Source organism: Astyanax mexicanus, chromosome 1, assembly GCF_023375975.1.
Source record: "Astyanax mexicanus isolate ESR-SI-001 chromosome 1, AstMex3_surface, whole genome shotgun sequence".
Taxonomy (NCBI): domain Eukaryota; kingdom Metazoa; phylum Chordata; class Actinopteri; order Characiformes; family Acestrorhamphidae; genus Astyanax; species Astyanax mexicanus.
The window spans coordinates 14,661,606-14,683,389 of NC_064408.1; the positions used below are offsets into that span (position 1 = coordinate 14,661,606).

The 21,784-nt window shown below is 40.2% G+C and overlaps 1 protein-coding gene across 1 annotated transcript in view; it reads right to left on the reverse strand.

The window, feature by feature from the left end:
* zzef1 (zinc finger, ZZ-type with EF hand domain 1) overlaps positions 1–21,784 on the reverse strand; it is a 92,404-nt gene that overhangs the window by 14,851 nt on the left and 55,769 nt on the right. Inside the window, exons 45-53 of the mRNA XM_049469603.1 lie at positions 20,684–21,004; positions 19,740–19,840; positions 19,160–19,295; positions 16,029–16,388; positions 15,374–15,517; positions 12,475–12,643; positions 10,313–10,411; positions 4,615–4,780; positions 477–627 (exon numbers count right to left, since the gene is read on the reverse strand). Of these exons, the coding sequence (XP_049325560.1) occupies positions 477–627; positions 4,615–4,780; positions 10,313–10,411; positions 12,475–12,643; positions 15,374–15,517; positions 16,029–16,388; positions 19,160–19,295; positions 19,740–19,840; positions 20,684–21,004 (1,647 nt within the window). The remainder of the gene's footprint in view (positions 1–476; positions 628–4,614; positions 4,781–10,312; positions 10,412–12,474; positions 12,644–15,373; positions 15,518–16,028; positions 16,389–19,159; positions 19,296–19,739; positions 19,841–20,683; positions 21,005–21,784) is intronic.

The window sequence follows — 21,784 nt, forward strand, 5'->3', positions numbered from 1 at the left end:
TGATTTGAGCAGCCGCGGTTTTATGTTTTTGGATACAATCCCGGTTAGCACCCGAACATCCCTTTCAGACAGCTTCCTCGTACATCCACAGTTAATCCTGTTGGATGTGGTTGGTCCTTCTTGGTGGTATGCTGACATTACCCTGGATACCGTGGCTCTTGATGCATCACAAAGACTTGCTGTCTTGGTCACAGATGCGCCAGCAAGACGTGCATCAACAGTTTGTCCTCTTTTGAACTCTGGTACATCACCCATAATGTTGTGCGCATTGCAATATTTTGAGCAGAACTGTGCTCTTACCCTGCTAATTGAACCTTCACACTCTGCTCTTACTGGTGCAATCTGCAATTAATAAAGATTGGCCACCAGGCTGCTCCAATTTAGCTGTGAAACCTCCCACAGTAAAATGACAGGTGTTTCAGTTTCATTGGTTATGCTGCTGGTATCGTGTTAATCTGCGTGGAGGGTGGTCTCACCATGGCCTTGGCCTCAGCGATGAAGAAGAGCTCAGTGAGTGCGCGATGGAGGGGTAGAAGGACGTTGATGCTGGTGGGGTCCTGACTTACGCCGCTCTCCATAGTGGTGAAGAGTTGCCAGAGCGGCCTCAGCAGGGTCAAATCACAGCCCCTGGAACACAAACACACATACGGTTTATTGGTTTAACACAATGGTGTCGTTTCTGGCCAAATGTGCTTTTTATTTATGTATTTATGCTTTAAACAGGCGAGTTTTGCACCAAGTCTTCCTGTGGCATCATTTTCAGCCACAGGTGGACAGGGGACATCACATTTGCATGGCCTATTTGACACCACAGACCATAATTTCCTCATTTTAGATCACACCCACACATACACACACACTCTCACACACACAGCCTGTTGGGCTAATTGTGTTGTGGACTCCAGACACCACGGAAAACATGCAAATCGTCCCACTAGCATGTGACCTTGTTGCCAGGGCAACAATCAAGAGAGGAAGCATGAGGCCAGTGTTTTATGCAAAAGCTGTATAAATCTGAGGCACAGGACCCTAAAACACACACAGACACCACACACACTCAGTTAATAACCAGGTGAGCCACATATACAACTACATGTAAGGTGAAGAGTGTGACCACTGTATCTACCCTAGATACTGGTTTACCAAGTCAGAAACCACTACACACACTCTCCAACCACTGTTAAATAAACACACACACACACACACAATGCTACACAAAGACCTTAGAGAATAATTACAAACAAATAGGAAGGACAAAATATTCATATTGTGATATTTGTAAGATGGATCACAAGCCATTAAACCAAGCTCAACTGCTCTTGAATTTTTGCACCAGGAGTGGCATAAAGTTATCCAAAAGCAGTGTGTAAGACTGGTGGAGGAGAACATGCCAAGATGCACAAAACTCTGATTAAAAATCAGAGTTATTACACCAAATATTGATTTCTGAACTCTTAAAACTTTATGAATATGAACTTGCTTTCTTTGCATTATTTAAGGTCCAAAAGCGAGAAAGTTTTTAAGCTTTTTTGTTATTTCAGCCATTTCTCATTTTCTGCAAACAAATGATCTAAATGACATTATTTTAATTTGGAATTTGGGAGAAATGTTGTCTGTAGTTTATAGAATAAAACAAAAATGGTAATTTTACTCAAACATATACCTATAAATAGCAAAATCAGAGAAACTGATTAAGAAACTGAAGTAGTCTCTTGATTTTTACCAGAGCTGTATATGCGAAGACAATAATGTAATTATCGTGACTGGTCAAGTGGATGTTTGTTTGTTTTTTGTTTAATTAGACGGGATAAAATTAACATTCATAAAAAAAATATTATCATATACATCACTGTGTTCACTAAATCACTACATCATCTGCAAAGCTCTCCTCATGGGACTCCACTATAAGGTTTTATAGCTATCACTATGATTTGGTAAATTAGAGCTTAATAATTGTAATGATAGTAAATCAGGTGAGCGGCTAATGGATGCATCCAGGAGAAATCAGGGACTATGCTTTGTTCTTTAAATAAGATCTCAACTACTTATTTCAGAATGAGAAATTCTTGTTACTTTGTTTTCTCTGTATTCATGTTTATCCGACTCTGATCAAACATAATCTGGAGTTTCTATAAGCAAAACTCTCTTATTGCTGAGATAAACACTTTAAAGTTATATACCTAGGCGCCTAAAACTCTTACAGTGCTGCACTTTCATTACATGACACATTAAGCACAAAACTAGTGCAGATAAACAGCATTCGAGCTAAAACGATGATCTTAAAAATGCTGCCAAAGCTAACAGAGCACTGCATATTTACTTATGCTGCGATGCGAAGAACACCTGTCAGACTGTAATGCTGTGCGCTGTATTCCTAATCAACGTGTCTTAAGGTGCTCAGGTGTGTAGAGCTTAGTCAATTCCACCTTAATACACATTTATAACGCTTCGCTGGGTTAAGCAAATGGTTAAGGCAGACGTGCCTGCACAGCACAGCGGTTTTCACAGTGTTAATATGAGTTTTAAAACTTTACTGCTGAGCAGTGTTGATTTTGGAGTTAATTTTACACCCAGTGAGTAAATAACACTCAGAGCTCAGGGTTTTAGAGCTGTGTAAGCACTACACTCCTGCAAACTCTTGGCTAAACTTCTGTGGACGCTTGTACTTTATAAAATAGCTTAAGTGTTTATCTCAAATATAGCAATATTTATCACAACATTTGGATATGCAGATTCTAAAATATTGCTATTAAATCAATATTTATCACATTTTGACATGCAGATTCTTAAATATTGCAATTAAAGCAATATTTATCACATTTTGACATGCAGATTTTTAAATATTGCTATTAAAGTAATCTCTCATTTTTAGTAAAGTGATTCTCATTAAAATACACTATGCCATATGCAGGTAAACAGGATTCCTTGTAGTATTTGTTATATATGAACTGTAGGTTGTATATAAAAGTATTTTTAAAAGTATATTGTGTATCTCAACCAAAAAGTGCTAAATATGTAGGGCCTTTTTTTATACTTGTTCTAAATACAAAAATCACCTACCAGAACCAATACAAAACTTGCTTGTGGGAGGGGCTCACTGTTGCTGGTTTGCTTTCACACAAAAGAATTCCGTTCAAATTAAAGATCAATTTTAACATCACTTTTCTGCAAAAAAGCAAAGCTTAGCTTCAAGAGTCCACAATATTAGGAGGAACAGAAATTGGTTCTCTGAACCATACTTGGGCTCAAAACAGCTTTCACACTTAACAAAATGCATTAAAATCTCAAAGCATGCTGTCCCTGTACAGTAAAAACTTCTGCATCTACACTAAAAGTACAAAAGTACATTGGTCCTCCTATGGTATCACTTAAAGGACCTAGCTAACAAACACAACTAGGGCCACCGCATGCCGCTGTGCAAGCTGGGTTGCGTTGAGCGCAGCCCCTCTCCCCAGCAAAAAAAGTTCAGCAGAGCTCAACTTTATTTAAATGTATCCACCCGCCGCGCTGCATCCAGCCAATCAGGGAAGAGCAGGCGGCTATGTCACACACATACGAGCCTCACACACATACACACACACACAGAACAGGTGCCTTTCAACCACAGAAGAGAGGCTGAAAACGACAGAATATGGATTTATAGAACTACAGATTATAGTGAGGTTGATTAAAAAGTTAAAATGTTAAACCTATGCTGGATACGCATAGGTTATGGACTAGGTTCAACGAAAGTATAAATTGACCTTAACAGTGATTGGCTTCTAAAACACTGATCAGTCCATTTCTACTTATTATTAACACCAGTTTTATAGACTCGACAGCAGAAATATGTGGGACTCAATAATTCCCAGAAGTTTCCGCATTAGAATTAAAAGCTGAATAATTAACACAGGCTTCAAGGGGATGCCAAATAGACACTGTATTTTTCTACTTTTGCTCTCTTTTTTCATTCTGTTACCTCCCTTATTAGGCATAGTTTTAGTTAGATCATGGGTGGAATATAGTCCAAAAAACATCAAAGCAGAGAACTGATAACTGCAGCAGTGAGAATGATCTCCAATTAAGTGAAACAAGTACCTCCTCTGCAGCAAGAAATTAACACCAGTGCTGTGAAGAGTAGCAGCGTGTAATGTGAGGCACTTCAGCACTGGCAGTTTTACGTCTTTAACGCTAAAAGTAGTATAAAATTCAGACACTACACAATGTGTGAATTCCACTCGTTTATATAGACCTGAAATACACTGACACACACTGATACACTGACGAGTGCTAAAGTTAACACTCACATTGTTTATTTAGGATGTGTTCTGTGTAATCAAGTCATATACACTGGAACACGGTGTTTGTGTTTACTGCCTGAGATAAGCTTCAGTAGAACTGAGTTAATGTGAGTTAATGCTAAAGTTAAAGTTAATGAATGTCTGTATAAATATTGGATTGACTTTTATATCTCTGAATCTTTTGATGTTTTCTGTTTTGACATAAGGCCTTGTGAATTAGGCCTCTAAAACAGAAGTGAAGTATGACAGTTTGTGTGTGTGTGTGTGTGTGTGTGTGAGAGAGAGTGAGAGAGAGAGAGAGAGAGAGAGAGAGAGAGAGAGCGCTAATACCTACCATTGAGAAGGACACTGCAGTATCCGGAGCAGCAGGTGAATAGCCTTGAGTCGCTGGCTTCCCGTTTGACGACAGGCCACGCCCACCTGCCATTCCCAGATATCAGTTAAAGGGAGATGAGCAAGAGCCTGGTCATCAGCCAACATCTGCTTCAGGATCTCAAAACCTGGGGGAAGAAATTTGCAGTTGAAACCCACCATAACAATATTTTACATACAGATAATTATTGTCCTATATATTGAGGAAAGAACCCCAGATTCAGATTAAGGGTAAAATCAAAAACACTGAAGGCAACCCAAGAACGTCTGTTCAAGCCTGACTTTCATTATGGAGCTCAGAGGTTTAAATACACTAAAAATAGATAAGATAGTAATGGCTTTCATTGGTTTCTGGTAGTAAGGCTGGGTAACAACACTAATAGGACATATATACTATAATATATATACATATATACTATAATATACTATAATAGGTACATATACAGGTGCTGGTCAACGAATTAGAATAATTTGAAATAGTGCAATCATGAAATTCTTTGAATGCATTTTTTGTGCAGAAAGCAAATCAGGTGTTCACCGCACCTGTCCTACTCGTTAGACTAATCACAGAACTCGTTACCTGGACAAAAATTAGCTCAGCTGAGCTTTCCAAAAGGCCCATTTAGGCCATTTAACTGTGACACTGTTGTTTTATTGAATTAGAATAATGGAGAAACCGTTTCATTGAATTAGAATAATTTTTATTATAATTACAATCATCACTTTCTAAGTATTTTGTGGCTGCCCCCTTGGCTTGTATGACTGCCTGAAGTCTCCGCGGCATCGATTTGACCAGCTTGTCGCAAGTTTCCGCACTCACAGCTTCCCAGGCAGTGGCGATGTTCTGCTTCAGTTGGTCCAGCGTAGTAGGCTTTCTGTCGCGAATTTTCCGCTTGACGATGGCCCAAAGGTTTTCAATGACATTGAGGTCAGGCGAGTTGGCCGGCCATGCCAAAACTTCAAGCTGTTTTTTAGTGAACCAATCTTTGGTCGACTTTGCCGCATGAGCCGGTGCAAGATCCTGTTGAAATATGAAGTCTTCTTCGCCGAACTGTTCCTCAACAGTCGGAATCAGGAACGTTTCCAGAACATCTTGATATACGGCAGCATTGACAGTCTTCTTGAGGAAGCAGAGTTTCCCTACACCTCGAGCGGACATGCATCCCCAGACCATAACGCTCTGGGGAAACTTGACGGATCTTTTCACGCACTCGTGGTTGTAGGTTTCGCCACCACGACGCCAGACACGAGGACCTTGGTCACCGAAGGAGATGCAGAAGCGTGATTCGTCACTGAAGACCACTTTCTGCCAGTCTTCAGCAGTCCACTCGCCGTGTTCTTTGGCCCACTTCAGCCGTTTCTCCATTTGTTTCTTGTTCAGCATCGGTTTCACTGCTGGAACGCGAGATTTGAAGCCGAGTTCGCGCAGATGACGGTAAGTGGTTGATCTGGAGACGTCAGCGCCGGTCTGCTTGTTCCACAAGTCGGTGAGCTCGGAAGTGGACTTGAACCGGTTGCTGACTGCGATCTTTCTCAAGTTTTTCGGACGCCGGAACAGTTGGTGCGCTTGCTGCAGTTTTTCTTGAGAGCTTTGCAGACGGAAGACTGGCTGATGCCGAGCTGCTCAGCAATTTTAGTTTGGGTCAAGCCTTGTTGGCGAAGGGCTTGAATTTGAGCCACTATTCCGGTTGAGAGGTCGCGCTGCTTACCCATGATTGATTTTACAACTTAGAAATTCTACTCAACCCTGACTTTATACTGCACAGTGAACACTCTTCACAGAAAACAAAAATTCCAGCATTTATTCTAATTCAATGAAACGGTTTCTCCATTATTCTAATTCAATAAAACAACAGTGCCACAGTTAAATGGCCTAAATGGGCCTTTTGGAAAGCTCAGCTGAGCAAATTTTTTTCCAGGTAACGAGTTCTGTGATTAGTCTAACGAGTAGGACAGGTGCGGTGAACACCTGATTTGCTTTCTGCACAAAAAATGCATTCAAAGAATTTCATGATTGCACTATTTCAAATTATTCTAATTCGTTGACCAGCACCTGTACTATTATACAGCAGTTAGTTCCGACTTCACAATCTGATTGGTTGAGAAGTGTTCCAGCCGTGATATTTGTGATAACATCATTCCTTCTCACACTAAACCTGAATCACTCCGCCGACACATTGCCGAGTAACGGCGTATATACACAGGAGCGCTTAGAATCATCAACGGCATCAGCGGCAGCGTTAGCTTAGCACAGGCTAGCGCTCAACCACGGCACGCTGGCCCGCAGGGCTGACTCGTCTTTTGTGGAAAAAAGGGAAAGAAAAATCACTCGGCTAATGCCGTCTGACAGCCAGAACGCTAACAAGCCAGGCTAGGCTAAGTTAATGCTGAGCTAAAGCAAGCTACGCTAACCTAACCACAATCCAGCCGGCTAGCTAAAACCAACACCACCCAGCAAAACAGGCAGAAATGCTCAAAAATGCGCAGCGTTCACCTGAAGACGACTCCACAAAGCAGGAGAGGAGAGTTTTAGCGTTATTTTACGCTCCTAACGTTACCATCTTCGCTTATTCCCAATTTTGCTTTTAAGCTAACTTTCGTAGTGTTAGTCTGTATAAACCATACACCGTTTTGTAGTTAAGTTTCAGTTCTGTTACAGTTGATGTGGAACTACTTTTTGGCGGAAGGCACAGTCCATATTAAATTTAAATCTATATTAGATTTATTTTCTTTATTCATTTTGTCGAGGTCGTGTGTTATCACGAATAACATCACTGCTGTAATGATCTACGACCGAATCACAGCCGTGATGTTATTCGTGATAACACACTCCCTCTCGTGTTCTATTGCTTAAGTATATCACTAATCAAAACAGGACCGGTGGGTAGGGCTGGGCATTGTCTAGAAGTTTTAATATCAATTCGATACAGATACACAAACGATACTTCAATATCAATATCTTTTTTTGTAACCCAAAAATACAAAAAGCGATAAATATTCTCACACAATGTTTTTATTTAACAGCCAACATGAGTAATCTCATTTTCATGTCTCCAAGAGACACCATCTTTTTGGAACTTCTTAAAACAAACAAACAATGAGCTAGTGTGGCGCTGTATTAAGAACCAAATAATAAAAAAAATTAACTACAGATATTTTCCCTAAGCATGCTGTTGGATGCACTGCAGTATTTAAGAGTTCTTTTTAAGAAATATTAGCATTAGATTGATAAATAAATTAGATTTATATATATAAAAAATTATTATGATCATGATTCATTTTTTAAATTGCTGGTATTTCCCTGTATTTTTGAGAGGGGGACAGTAATAATAGTGTAGTGTGGTTTACATCTGACAGACAAGATCCTTTTAGAGTGCTCGAATGAGCAAGAAACAGTGTGAGTGAGTGAGCGAGAGAGAGCAAGAAACAGTACAAGTGAGCGAGCGAGAGAGAGAAACAGAGAGTGAGAGCAAGGAACAGCACAAGTGAGCGAAAAACAAGAGAAAAAGTGTAAGTGAGCGAGCGAAACAGAAACAGCGCGAGTGAGCAAGCAAAAGTGAGAAACAGTGAGAATGAGTGGGCAAGCAAGAGCGAGAAACAGGGTAAGTGAGCGGACAAGAGCTAGAAACAGCGCGAGAGAAAGAGAGAAACAGCACAAGTGAGCAAGCAAGCAAGAGCGAGAATCAGTGTAAGTGAGCAAGCAAGATCGAAAAACAGTGTAAGTGATAGAGCAAGAGCGAGAAACAGCGCAGGTAAGCGAGCAAAAGTGAGAAACAGAGTGAGTGAGTGCGAGGGAGCGAGCAAAAGCGAGAATCAGCATGAGTGAGCGTGCAAAAGCGAGAAACAGCACAAGTGAGCAAGCAAGAGCAAAAAATAGCATAGGTGAGTGAGAAAGTGTGAGAAACAGCGCGAGTGAGTGAGAAAGAGTGAGAAACAGCGCGAGTGAGCGAGCAACAGTGAGAAACAGCACAAGTAAACGAGCAAGAGCGAGAAACGGCAAAAGGGAGCGATAAAGAGCGAGAAACAGCACAAGGGAGCGAGCAATTGCGAGAAACAGCGCGAGTGAGCGAGCAAGAGCGAGAAACAGCACAAGTGAGCGAGCAAGAGCGAGAAACAGCACAAGGGAGCGAGAAAGAGCGAGAAACAGCGCGAGTGAGCGAGCAAGAGCGAGAAACAGCACAAGTGAGCGAGCAAGAGCGAGAAACAGCACAAGTGAGCGAGCAAGAGCGAGAAACAGCACAAGGGAGCGAGCAAGAGCGAGAAACAGTACAAGGGAGTGAGCAAGAGCGAGAATCAGCACGAGTGAGCGAGCAAAAGTGAGAAACAGCGCGAGTGAGCAAGCAAAAGTAAAAAACAGCGTGAGTAAGCGAGAAAAACAGAGAAACAGTGCAAGTGAGCAAGCAAGCAAGACCGAAACAGTGTACGTGAGCGAGCAAGAGCGAGAAAGAGTGTTAGTAAGTGAGCCAAAGTGAGAAACAGCACGAGTGAGCATGCAAGAGCCTGAAACAGTGTGAGCAAGCAAAAGCAAGAAACAATGTGAGTGAGCGAGCAAGAGTGAGAAACAGTGCGAGTGAGCGAGCAAGAGTGAGAAACAGCACAAGTGAGAGCTAGAAACAATGCGTGTGAATCAGAAACAGAATGAGTATGCGAACAAGAGTGAGAATCCGCATGAGTGAGCAAGAGTGAGAAACCGCGTGAGTGAGCAAGAGTGAGAAACTGCGTGAGTGAGCAAGAGTGAGAATCCGCATGAGTGAGTGAGCAAGAGTGAGAAACCGCGTGATTGAGCAAGAGTGAGAAACTGCGTGAGTGAGCAAGAGTGAGAAACTGCGTGAGTGAGCAAGAGTGAGAAACTGCGTGAGTGAGCAAGAGTGAGAAACAGCGTGAGTGAGCAAGAGTGAGAAACCGCGTTAGTGAGCGAGCGAGTTAGTGCCCGTGAAATGTCAATTCTATCAATACAATCAATAATGGTATTTCTTGAGGAGTATAAAAAAAAAAAACACATTCATTCAAGTACAGCAACTCTGCTCGCGTTGCTGATAACAATAGGTTAAAAAAGCAAATCTATACAAGAATTTAACACTCAAATCTAACAGAAACAGCATTACAGGACTCAAAGCCCTGGACTCTTCTATTTTTCTTGCCAGCTCATTTTCCACTGTTTACCTCACAGGTTACAGAAAGCCTGGGTTGCCAAGTTCACCTTAATTCCACTCCAGTTAAAGACAAATGACTTCACAGTTCTTTACACACAGAGCGATCACATCAAGGGTTGGAAAAGTTGCCTGATATTCCTAGAGAAAAGCACTCTTGCATCTACAGGGCAGAAAGGGGCCACGTACAATTAATTTGGTAATTAAGAGCGGCAGAGGCACCAGTGAGGAGTGCCCACCTGTTTCTGCCCTGGTACAGACTAGAGCAATCAATCACATATTCACTGGGCATGCGTCCCACTCACACACACACACACACACACACACACATCTGTGAGAGGAGCAGGGAGATGTGGAGCAGGTTGTAAATTTGGAGGTCAGGTTAGTCTAATATAAACAGACAGGAGCTGGAGAGAGAGCTTCTACAGAGAGACTGAATGTAAATCAGAGTGACTTTATACAAAGAAGCAACATTAAAACACTGAATTAGTGAAAGAATGAGCCACTAACCAGTCTGGAAACGTCCACGATGTCCTCCAGTCACAGTGAACTTATAGCCCCACTCTGTGTTACTCATGTCTGATATGAACCTGTAGTAAAGAGTGTCCCCTACAGGAGAAAGAGAGAACTGTTAAATGAGAAGCTACAGAAAAAAAACAACAACAGATGCCTTAGAAACATTATCCAGGAACCGTATATACAAATCTACTGCTTTATTCTCTATAAATAATAATGATTATTAATAATAGTTCTCATTAAATGTTAAAAAAAGTTTTTTCCTTCTCCTGTTAAGTTCTAACTCCAGTGACAACATACTCTCTATAACTTGCAAAAGAAAATAACAAGAAAATATATATGCATACCACCTAGTGTTGGGCGGTATGACCAAAAATGTATCTTACAGTATTTTTTAAGATTCTGACATTGTCAGGGTATATTATGTTTTTTTTTTTTATTTATTTCTCATGACTTGGCTTTAATATAGGTTTGTTAGTTACTGTACTATTTGGAGTACAAAACACTAAGGCCTTAAATTAATGCACTGATTACTATTGGATTTACCTTGTTACCACAAAATTACACAATATACGAAGAAAACATTCATTATTATCAGAAAAAATATATACAAAAAACCTCAAAAAGAAATACGCCAACAACTTTAACATTGCTTCCTTTAAACTACATATTTTAAATAGTTCCATAAAGACTATAAATGTAAATTTCTCAAAAGCAATATTGCAAAAATAAGACACAAGTTTAATATCAATTTACAATATGTAATTCTTGAAGCCATTAGAGGCGTTACAGAATTAAACTCTTTTCTCTCCATTTAACAAATAAATTAATTTCAACTCATAATTGCTGTTTGCTGTTGTTTTTCTATTTTACTCTGATAAAAACACTAATTCAGTAAGGAACAGCAGCAGGAGCTCCTCAGATAAAGTGCAGTTCTCATTTTTCTCCAGGCTGGATGGAGGGTTTGACAGAGCTAATTGGCTAGCATTAGCTAGTGAGCTGCATCTGCTTTTTTGGTGGTGCTGTTCTACACAGCACTCTGCAGCACCTCTAGCTGTTTGGATCAACCGGTATACCACTCAACACTAATACCACCCTTACTACCTTGTACTGCACTATACACAGTGATGAGCCAAAATATTATGACCACTCAGACTGAGGGAATTGACATTGAGTCAAACCTGGGCTCAAAATCCCTTGCGAGGCACTTAACCCCTATTGTTATGCTAACTATCCAATTGTTGTAATGTGTTAAGAATACTGTCCAGCCATGACTGTAAAGCTACTGTATTTATCGCACTATGAGGTGCACCGGATTATAAGGTGCACTACCAAAAAAAGTCTATTTTCTGGTCTATTTTCATTTATTTGGGTGAGTAAAGGTCTTCCAATTATTTACAGTAAGATTAGATTTCCAGATTTCCACTAAGGCTGGGTGCAGCAGCATTAGCATTAGCGGCTTACCGTTAGCACTAGCCACGGTTAGTGCTAGTAAATGCTGCCTGACAGCGCTAAACTGAGAAACCCTGAGTGTTCCGGTAGGCCAGGGCGATATCAGCTAGCAGTTCATCCCACATAGCTTGTTTTAACGTGGTAAACATGCAGACTACAGTCTGATATACTCACTTCTGAATGGTGAAAGAGCTAGCATCTAGTATGGTTAGCGGCTAATGCTAATGCTGCTCCAGCAGTGCTTGCCGGGGTTAGCAGAAGTCTACAGTTCAATATACTTTCTTCTTAATAGTGAAAGAGCTAGTACCTAGCACGGTTAGCAGCTAATGCTAATACTGCTCCAGTCTCGAGTCTCAGTGCTGAAGAACTAAACTGAAACTCCTGTACTTCAGCGAAGTGGCTTTACTTCATACATAAGATGCACTGACGATTTTTTTTTTTAAATTAAAAAGATTTTAAGTACACTTATAGTGCAAGCAATAAAATAACTGGGTGGTGGGGGGGAAAGGGGTGCTGGCCTCTCTCTCTTTAATGCATTTAAATAACAAAAGCTAACTGATAGCCCTCTGATGGTTGGCAAAAGGGAGGGGTGATGTCCTCAGGATTCTGAAATTTCTGTTATCCTAGTGACAGGCAGGTGATCATAATGTTTTAATGTGTTATACTCATGCTATAACAGCACACAAGCCCCTGCAGCTGCTTACCTGGAATCTCCACATCAGCCCACTTCTGGAAGGAGCCGCTGAAGGTGTGCAGGTCCTGCTGGAAGTCGGCGCTGCTGGCCAGCTGAAGCTCGTCACAGCCCTCTTCAGTGTGGCAGCGTGAATCGAACTTCACGGACAGATAAAAGGCCCCGGGGATGTGCACCTTGTCCTGAAACAGCAGAGGTAAAAGAGGAGCTCTCCTGTTAGGATGCAGTGCTGCAGTGCAGGGGGAGAGAATTTACTGCTGACAGAGGAAAGGTTGAACACAGCCTGCAGTTCAGCGCAGTTTAATGCTAATTTGGCTTGAGGGGAGAGTGGGAAAAGGATTGATTGTGCAATAGGCAGGGCTCCAGGCTAACTTTTTTCACAACCCATTTGTCCATCCCAATTTATCTTTACATTACATACAGTTATACTTTGTTTTTAACTCTTAAATGTATGTTCACCCAGAAAAGATACAGAACAAAAAAGTAAAGAAATTAAACCCAATATAGGTAATAACATATTCTGTAAACTTATTAAACAATTCTGCAGTAAAATAACTGTTTGTGTTTAGCATGGGCATGATGTGACACGCTCATCTGAACTTTTTGCCTGATTTTATTAAATAGCCTTTTTTGCACATATACAAAAATAGTTACTCCTCTCTTCTGGATTAAATGTGCTATTGTGAGTTAACATATGCTCACACTCACTAACAGCTGCTCTACAGTGAGACAAAAAGAGAGTAAAGTAACATTTCCTAATCCTAAGACAATTAATTTCAAACATACTTATAAAATATATATTTTTTTAAGTGTCTCATCGAGTTGTGCAGTTTCCCAGATTACCGTTGCCACTTTTGAAGCTCCCCAGTTGACTGTGATGGCGAAACACAATACACGATTATCTCCTTTAGAGCCTTTTTTTCTGCTAATGCTAAGTTGACCCTCCTCCCTTTGCGGCATTACCAGCATGCAGATTGGCTCTATGTTGAAAGGCAGGACTTTACCCCTAAACAGAGAGTGTGCTAAATCTGAGAGTGCTCGGAAAGAGCTTTAATTCCATCATGTGTACTATTTTTATTGTCCCCAGGATGGTGCAGCATCAGTTTGAAGCCCTGAGCAGGCCTATTAAATATGGACAAAATATTTGGAAAACGCTGTGATGGTGATCTCAATGTGACATGGAAAAATGTCCTGTTCTTACATTGAAACTCGATCTTACTATGTAGTTCCACCTGTTTACACTGAAGCTAAAAGAAGTTTACCTTGATGATAAGGTAAAATGTACAATACACCACTGAAGTCGTGTCATCATTTTGTAGTCGCGCCATGTTGTTTATGGCCATATTTGGGGTTCCGTGTCTAAGCGGTTCAAGTGAATGGGGAATTTAAATGGGCTTTTCAAAAACTGGCCTCTGTCACATTCTGTGGTAAATAAATATGTTCAGAATCCTGTACGTTTTATTCTGTGTACATTTACCTCATAAATATCACTGGATCCTCTGAATTATGAGATCGTTTAAGGGGAGTAATTAGAAAAATGCTAACTTTAAGCTAATGCTTAACTGACGTCACAGCACAGCGGCTGGAAATGATCCCAGACTGGATTCTGCATAACAACAGTGAACTCCAGTCAGAAAGCGTTTTGGATTATTATGCTTTTTCACAGAGGATCATTCAAGCATTTAAACAGATGTAAACTATTTCAGTAATGTTGAGCAGTGTGATGTTGAGCAGTGTGATGTTGAGCAGTGTGATGTTGAGCAGTGTGATGTTGAGCAGTGTGATGTTGAGCAGTGTGATGTTGAGCAGTGTGATGTTAAGCAGTGTAGTCTGTGTTAGAGCTTTAAAAGGCAGATAATAAGAGAAAGTGGCTCTCAGTTCGGCAGCGCTTCCCTGCAAGTTTAGTATTTAATTATGGTCATTAATTTATACTAATTACAACACCTGACCCAAATAATCAACTAACATCTAACTAATCAACTAACTACCTGCCCTCACTGAGGTGACAACCAACCAGAAACACCAATGTATTTCACTGTATAATAAAGAGGGTAAATGTTAAACGTGTTACAGCTGGATCTGGAGTATCACTGTCCTGTTTTAGTGATTTTATGCTGTGAAACTCTCAGCTCTCCTCAGTAAGGGCAGTTAGTTCATTAGTTGGCTCAGCTATATTTAATACGCTGTATAGTTACGGCCGGAGTTTGCTGGTGTTGCGCCAAAAATAGTCCCCAGCTGATATCTGCAGCTGGGCTGGGAGGTCAGTTCACTCCGCTGTAGCATTAGCTTAAAGTTAGCATTTTTCTCATTACGACTCTTAAACGCTCTTGTTGAATGTTGAAATATAAAATGTACACAGAATAAAACGTACAGGGGTCTGAACAGATTTATTTACCACAGAATGTGATAGAGGCGGGTTTTTGAAAACCCTATTAATTTTTCTCATAGGGAAAAACTGCTTAGACACGGAAGCCGTACGAGAACTACAGAATGACGCATGACTTCAGTGGTCTATAGTACAATGGTACAATCTGCTGAAGTGGAATGGAAAGGATTGAGTCATGTGGCTTATGTGCTGTAGTATGTTTTTAAGGGGACACGTATTTTTCGCACTATAATGCGTGCCGTATTATAAGGCGCACTGTCAATGAACGTCTATTTTCTGGTCTATTTTCATACATAAAGGGCACTGGATTATAAGGCACATTTTAAGAGACAATATAAGGAACTTCTAATTCAGCAGGTCTTGCCACTGGGTGGTGGTGAGGGTGTAGCTAACTAAGTTAAGTAAAGCTTTGCTAACAAAACTGTAATAAAAAAAGACAAACAAGAGCTGGATGTTAATCTACACTGTTCTGAAAACTGTCTGCTTATTCTTTAGGACCTTAATAAAATGAACACGTGCTTCATACCTCAAAGCTGGTGTTGTTCTCATACGGGTGCTTGGACTCGCGAACCTGCACGGCCATCCCAGGCTCCTCCATGAACTGACACGCTGTGAGGGACAGACTACTCAGCATGCTCTGGCTGCAGCCCTTCAACACTTTCTGTAGAATCTGAAGAAGAGAAGAAAATAATCAAATCAATTAAATTTGTTTTCACTCAGGAATACATTGAGGGTGACCCTCACTTACAATTCAGCCGAGCATTTACAGTTTATAAGGGATTAAAAACATTTAATAAGAAATTAGAAATAATAAGGAACAAAATAGTAAAAAAAAAAAATAATAAATGAAATACAGATTTTAAACCATCATATTTAATATAGATGAACAAAATATAGATAAAAAGGATATAAAATAGGAAATTCTAAAAAGTAAAGAATTTATAAAATATAAAAAACGAAAAGATAATAAAAATAAGTAAATTGATGAGAATGATAAGGAATTATAAAATGAATAATAATAGACATAGGAATCAAAATTAAAACATAAGAATAAAAAAATACTGAACAAATAAATCAAAATATTAAAACAATTTAAAAAATAAGTAGAAGACAAGCATGAAAAGAATTCCTCCATATGAGGGCCAGCAAACAATTCTATCTCTAGTCTTTTTTTTACTCACCCTCTCCCACAGAGCCTTCTCCTCCAGCTGCATCAACATGTCCAGGATGTAGGCCATGTGAGAAGCTCCACTCAGCTCCAGGTCCTCCTCCTGGATGGGGGCGCCAGAGGGCCAGTCTGCCAGCAGGGAAGCCAGCACGTGGCGGGCGTACAGGATGGCGATGGCCTCGTTCACCTTGAACAGGTACTGACGGACAGACTTGTTGCTGCGGGCGTCCAGCTCTTTATGCAGGAGGGCTGAACTCTTGGTGCGCCGCTGTTTGGCGTAACTGAGCTGCAGGTCGCTCTCGGTAATGGTGATCAGCTTCTGCGTCACTACGTTGGTCTCCTCCGTGGCCTTCTCACAACGGCTGGGCTTAGACTAATGGAGAGAAATAATGAAATAATCAGAAATAAGAAGGAGGCATGACTAGAACTGTTCTAAAGAACTAAAACCAGGCTAAAATCTACTCGAAAACTAGTCTTCTAATAAAAGAAACACTGTATAGTATGTTTAAAGTAACAATTTCCAGCTTTAAAAGCATGATTATGCTCAAACCATTGTATTAAGCATTTTTATTACTGATTTTGTTGTTCTGCAATATATACTGCCATAATAAAAAAAACTATAAATTTTACCCAATTTTGCTGTATGTCAATAGTCCAACATGTCCTTAACAATGCATTCTGTACAAACAACATTAAAGCAAAATATAATAAAAAATTGGTCCACAAAACACTGCACTTTTTGTGATATGACTACTGTGCACTAGTACATTGCCATAACAATGATAAGATATAAGATATTGTGCATCGTATTTGTGTAAAATCCTGTAATTTTTCTCTACTACCTCCATCCACATGTTTCTTTCACTCTATATAACAATGTACGTCTCAGCTTGTCCAGAAATGCATGTGTAAAGCGTGTTCTTTAGTTGTCCCTCAGAGTGCGAATTACACTTCCAGACTGTAGGGGGAGCCCAGGAGCAAATCATACCAATACCATCCCAGTCAAAAAGTATAGGCCAGGTAATAATTATTAAACAATTTTATGTTTGAAACTAGTTTATTTATGCGCATTAACATATGGCACTTGGCATGCATTTCTGACTAATCATATATATATATATATATATATATATATATATATATATATATATATATATATATATATATATATATATATATACAACCCCTGGCAAAAAGTATGGAATCACCAGTCTTGGATGAGCACTCCTTCAGACATTTCATTCTGTAAAACAAACTCTGATCAAAAACATGATACAATAATAAGGTCATTCCAAAGTGCAACTTGTTGGCTTTCAGGAACACTCAAAGAAATGAAGAAAAAACATTGTGGAAGTCAGTGAATTTGGCTTTTATAACGGCTTTCAGTCTCTGAGGCATGGACTTGATGAGTGACAAACAGTATTCTGCATCAATTTGGTGCCAACTCTCTTTGATAGCAGTTGCCAGATCAGCTTTGCAGGTCGGAGCCTTCTTGTGGACCATTTTTTTTCAATTTCCACCACAGGTTTTCAATTGGGTTGAGATCTGGACTATTTGCAGGCCATGACATTGACTGAATGTGTCTTTCTCCAAGGAATGCCTTCACTGTTTTTGCCCTATGGCAAGATGCATTCTCATCTTGGAAAATTATTTCATTATCTCCAAACATCTGTTCAATTGAAGGGATGAGAAAACTGTCCAAAATGTCAATGTAAACTTGTGCATTGATAGAAGAATTAACCACAGTCATCTCCTCAGTGCCTTTGCCTGACATGCAGCCCCATATCATCAAGGACTGTTTTCTTCAGGCAGGCCTCTTCATAAATCTCACTGGAACGGCACCAAACAAAAGTTCCAGCATCATCACCTTGTCCAATGCAGATTCTTGACTCATCACTGAAGATAACTTTCATCCAGTCATCCACAGTCCATGATTGCCTCTCCTTAGCCCACTGCAGTCTTGTTCTTTTATGTTTAGGTGTCAATGATGGTTTTCTTTTAGCTTTCCTGTATTGAAATCCCATTTCCTTTAGGCGATTTCTTACGGTTCGGTCACATACATTGGCTCCAGCTTCTTCCCATTTATGCTTCATCTGTTTAGTTGTACTTTTTCGGTTTTCAAGACAAATGGCCTTAAGTTGCTTGTCTTGACACTTTGATGTCTTTCTCGGTCTACCAGTACGCTTGGCTTTAACAACCATTCCATGCTGTTTGTATTTGGTCCATATCTTGGATACAGCTGACTGTGAACAGCCCACATCTTTAGCAACCATGCGTGAAGAGTTACCTTCTTCAAGAAGTTTCACAATCCTCTCTTTTGTTTCAAGAGACATTTCTCTTGTTGGAGCCATGGTTCTTGCCACTCTAATTCGTCCAGCAGCCCTCCAAGGTGTCATGACTGCAGGTGTTTTTAACTGCAGACTAACGAGCAGATCTAATCTGAGGCAGGTGTCCATTTAGGGAAAGGAAATTGACTGGGTGTGTCCTTATTTTCTACCTTCAATTTGAGTGATTCCATACTTTTTTCCTCAGAATTGAGTGATTCCATATTTTTTTCCCTGTGGTTGGTCAATAAAAGTAACATTCACTGACTTCCACAATGTTTCTTCATTTCTTTGAGTGTTCCTGAAAGCCAACAAGTTGCACTTTGGAATGACCTTATTATTGTATCATGTTTTTGATCAGAGTTTGTTTTACAGAATGAAATGTCTGAAGGAGTGCTCATCCAAGACTGGTGATTCCATACTTTTTGCCAGGGGTTGTATATATATTTAATTTTCAATAATTGGATGGTACAAATAAATAAATAAATCATTAAAAAAAATAAACTACTGTTTCCATATGAGAACAAAAACGACCAAATTTAGTTTTTATACTTCTTAGGTCCTACTAATCCCACATAATTAGGGGAAATTAAAAATGGACACCAAACAAAAGTCTGGGTCTCCGAGGTTAAATGTAGTGAGGTGTTTATCAAACCTGGTCTTAGAGGAACCCTGCTTTACCAAAAGATGTGACCAACTACTCACAGCAAAGTTGCAGAGCATGCGTTAAAGTAGGGAAGCAACTAAAATGTGCAGGGCAGAGTGAGAAACACCACTGTAGTGTTTAGCGAGTGAAGGTTTCAAGATTTTCACTACATACCACGCAGGGGACGATTATCATGTCTGTGTCCACAGCTTTGGCGATCCGCTCCTCTGAGCGCGGGCGTTTGGTGGGCTGCCACTTCTGGGCCAGAGTCCGGATTGTCTCATCTGTCTTTATTACGTCTCCATCGAACCTGTGCAAAGACCATGGCCTCAGTTAAACTCGGTTTTATAAACTCTCCAATAGACAAATGTCACAAATAAACAAAACAGAGGGCAGCACTACTTTTGCTTTACCGTGATGTATGATGTAAATGCTGCTTAAAATACATCTATTTCTCTGTATAGAACACAAACATTTGCAGCGACTCGGTTCTGATACATCAGCTCACAGACGCAGCCTTGTGCTGAGCGACATCACCCTAAGAGTGATGAGAAGAAAGAGCGCCATCTACCCGCCCAGAGAGAGCAAGGCCAATTGTGCTCTCTCAGGGCTCCAGCAGCTGATAGCAAGCTGCATGACCAGGACTCAAATCAGCGACCTCTTGATCATAGTGGCAGCACCCTCCACACCAATCTTTACAGGCAAAACTAATAATTCCTTAAACACTGCAATCGCAAACTGGGCGGTTCCTCACCGTTTCTGCACCTCTAAGAAGAAAGAGTCGGTCCTCTTCATCTGGAGCTCGTACATGGCCCTCAGGATGTGCAGAGGGGCATTCAGAGCATCGTGGGTAAGCTGTAAGCACATAAGCATTTCAAGGTCAGAGCACATAGAGGGAAAACATTCAGAAACAATTGAAAGGAGATTATAAGGCGCATTTTAAGAAACACTATAAGATCTTCTAATTCTGCAGGTTTTGTCACTGGGTGGTGGTAGGGGGAGGAGCTAACTAAGTTAAATAAAGCTAAGCTAAGTAAACAAAACTGTAATAAAAACATTTTCTTCAAGTGAAACGAGCGCTAGGTGTAAATCTACACAGATTTCTCTCCTACTTGCTTTTTAATCACAGTTTTCATGCATCTTGGCATGTTCTCCTCCACCAGTCTTACACACTGCTTTTGGATAACTTTATGCCTTTACTCCTGGTGCAAAAATTCAAGCAGTTCAGCTTGGTTTGATGGCTTGTGATCATCCATCTTCCTCTTGATTATTTTCCAGAAGTTTTCAATTTGGTAAAATCAAAGAAATTCATAATTTTACGTGGTCTCTTATTTTTTTCCAGCTCTGTATGTTGCACTTTAGTTTTTGTAGTAGATATATGTTGTTACATTACTTTATTTTTTGATATATTTATCTTAAATAAAACATTTTTTGCTATTTTGTTGCAGAAGATTATTCTTGACAATAATTAGAAATAATAATTTGTCTTGTCATATTGAGAAGAATTCTTTTTTTTTTTTCTTTTTTTTTTTGCAAAAATACCCTGAAATATTGTAATATAATTTTAGAGCCATTTTGCCCACCACTATTGTTGCTGAATCAGTGGACATATATATATAGTGAATCATCAGCCCAGTGATGGATACCTACATGGATGTTAAAAATGCCAATGTTTATACTATGGAAAACCTTTCTAACCTGAAAGCAGGCCTTTGTCTCTTCATCCAGCCCCTCCAGTGGGTCCGGTCGGTTGGGGTCAGCATCGTCAGTGCAGCAGCTGGAGTGATCAGAGTCGTGCTCCTTCTCCCTCTCCCTGTCCTCCTCCCGTTCTCCGCCGTCACTGTCCTCCGCCATGGAGTGGATCTCTCGTTTAGAGGAGTACAGCATGATGGAGAGGATCTCCAGGTCCCGCAGGAGCCACATCTTGCTGAAGCCCGTTCCCTTGCTGCACTTGCGAACCAGCAGCTGGGTGAGTCCGGCCCGCTGGATGGCTTCCTGCGCCTGCTCGCCACCGTGTTGCTGCAGAGGAATATAGAGCCACACCGTTAGGCCCAATTGTATTTATTTAACCTTAGGCCTCTTCCACTTTGCCCTCCCCCACCGTTTTGCAAGTGCACCCCTAGAGGTACGATGTTCTGATTCTTGTTAGGCTGGAGGGTAAGAGGAAGTGTTAAGGCTACATGACCCCCCAAACAGAGGGCTGAGAATCACTAACAAGATGGTGCGGCACAAGTGACATGAGTGGTAAAAAATAAAATATTATACATATATAATCACGCAGCACTGGGCATTGCACACACCAGCTCTTTCACTTGTCTGTAGTGCAGGGCGATATGGGAAAAATCGTATATCACGAATTTTTTATTTTTAATTTTTTTTAATTTTTTATCATGATATACCACATTTAAGTATGTTTTTAGTTATTCTTTGAAAAATATGAAAAAATAATATCATTGCTTACTTTTTTCCAACTTTATTTTTTCCAATTTTAAAAGTGACATTAAACCCAACTTTCTCAAATGAGAATTACTACCTTTTAGTGCAGCAATATATATGTATATATGTATCAAATTCAAACAGATGAGGTAGATGCAGTAGCTATTTTTTTTTTTTTAAAGAACAATGCGTCTCCATTGTTCAGCTCTCATGAGTTTAATAACGTAAAGCATGGTGCAAACCCACGTGACGGCACGTGTCTGTCAAATAACTTAAAGCAGCGTCATGTCGCAAACCGAGTTTATGCAAAGTGACCACGGCAATACATTTCATCGTAGCCTACTTTATATATTTGCATGAATA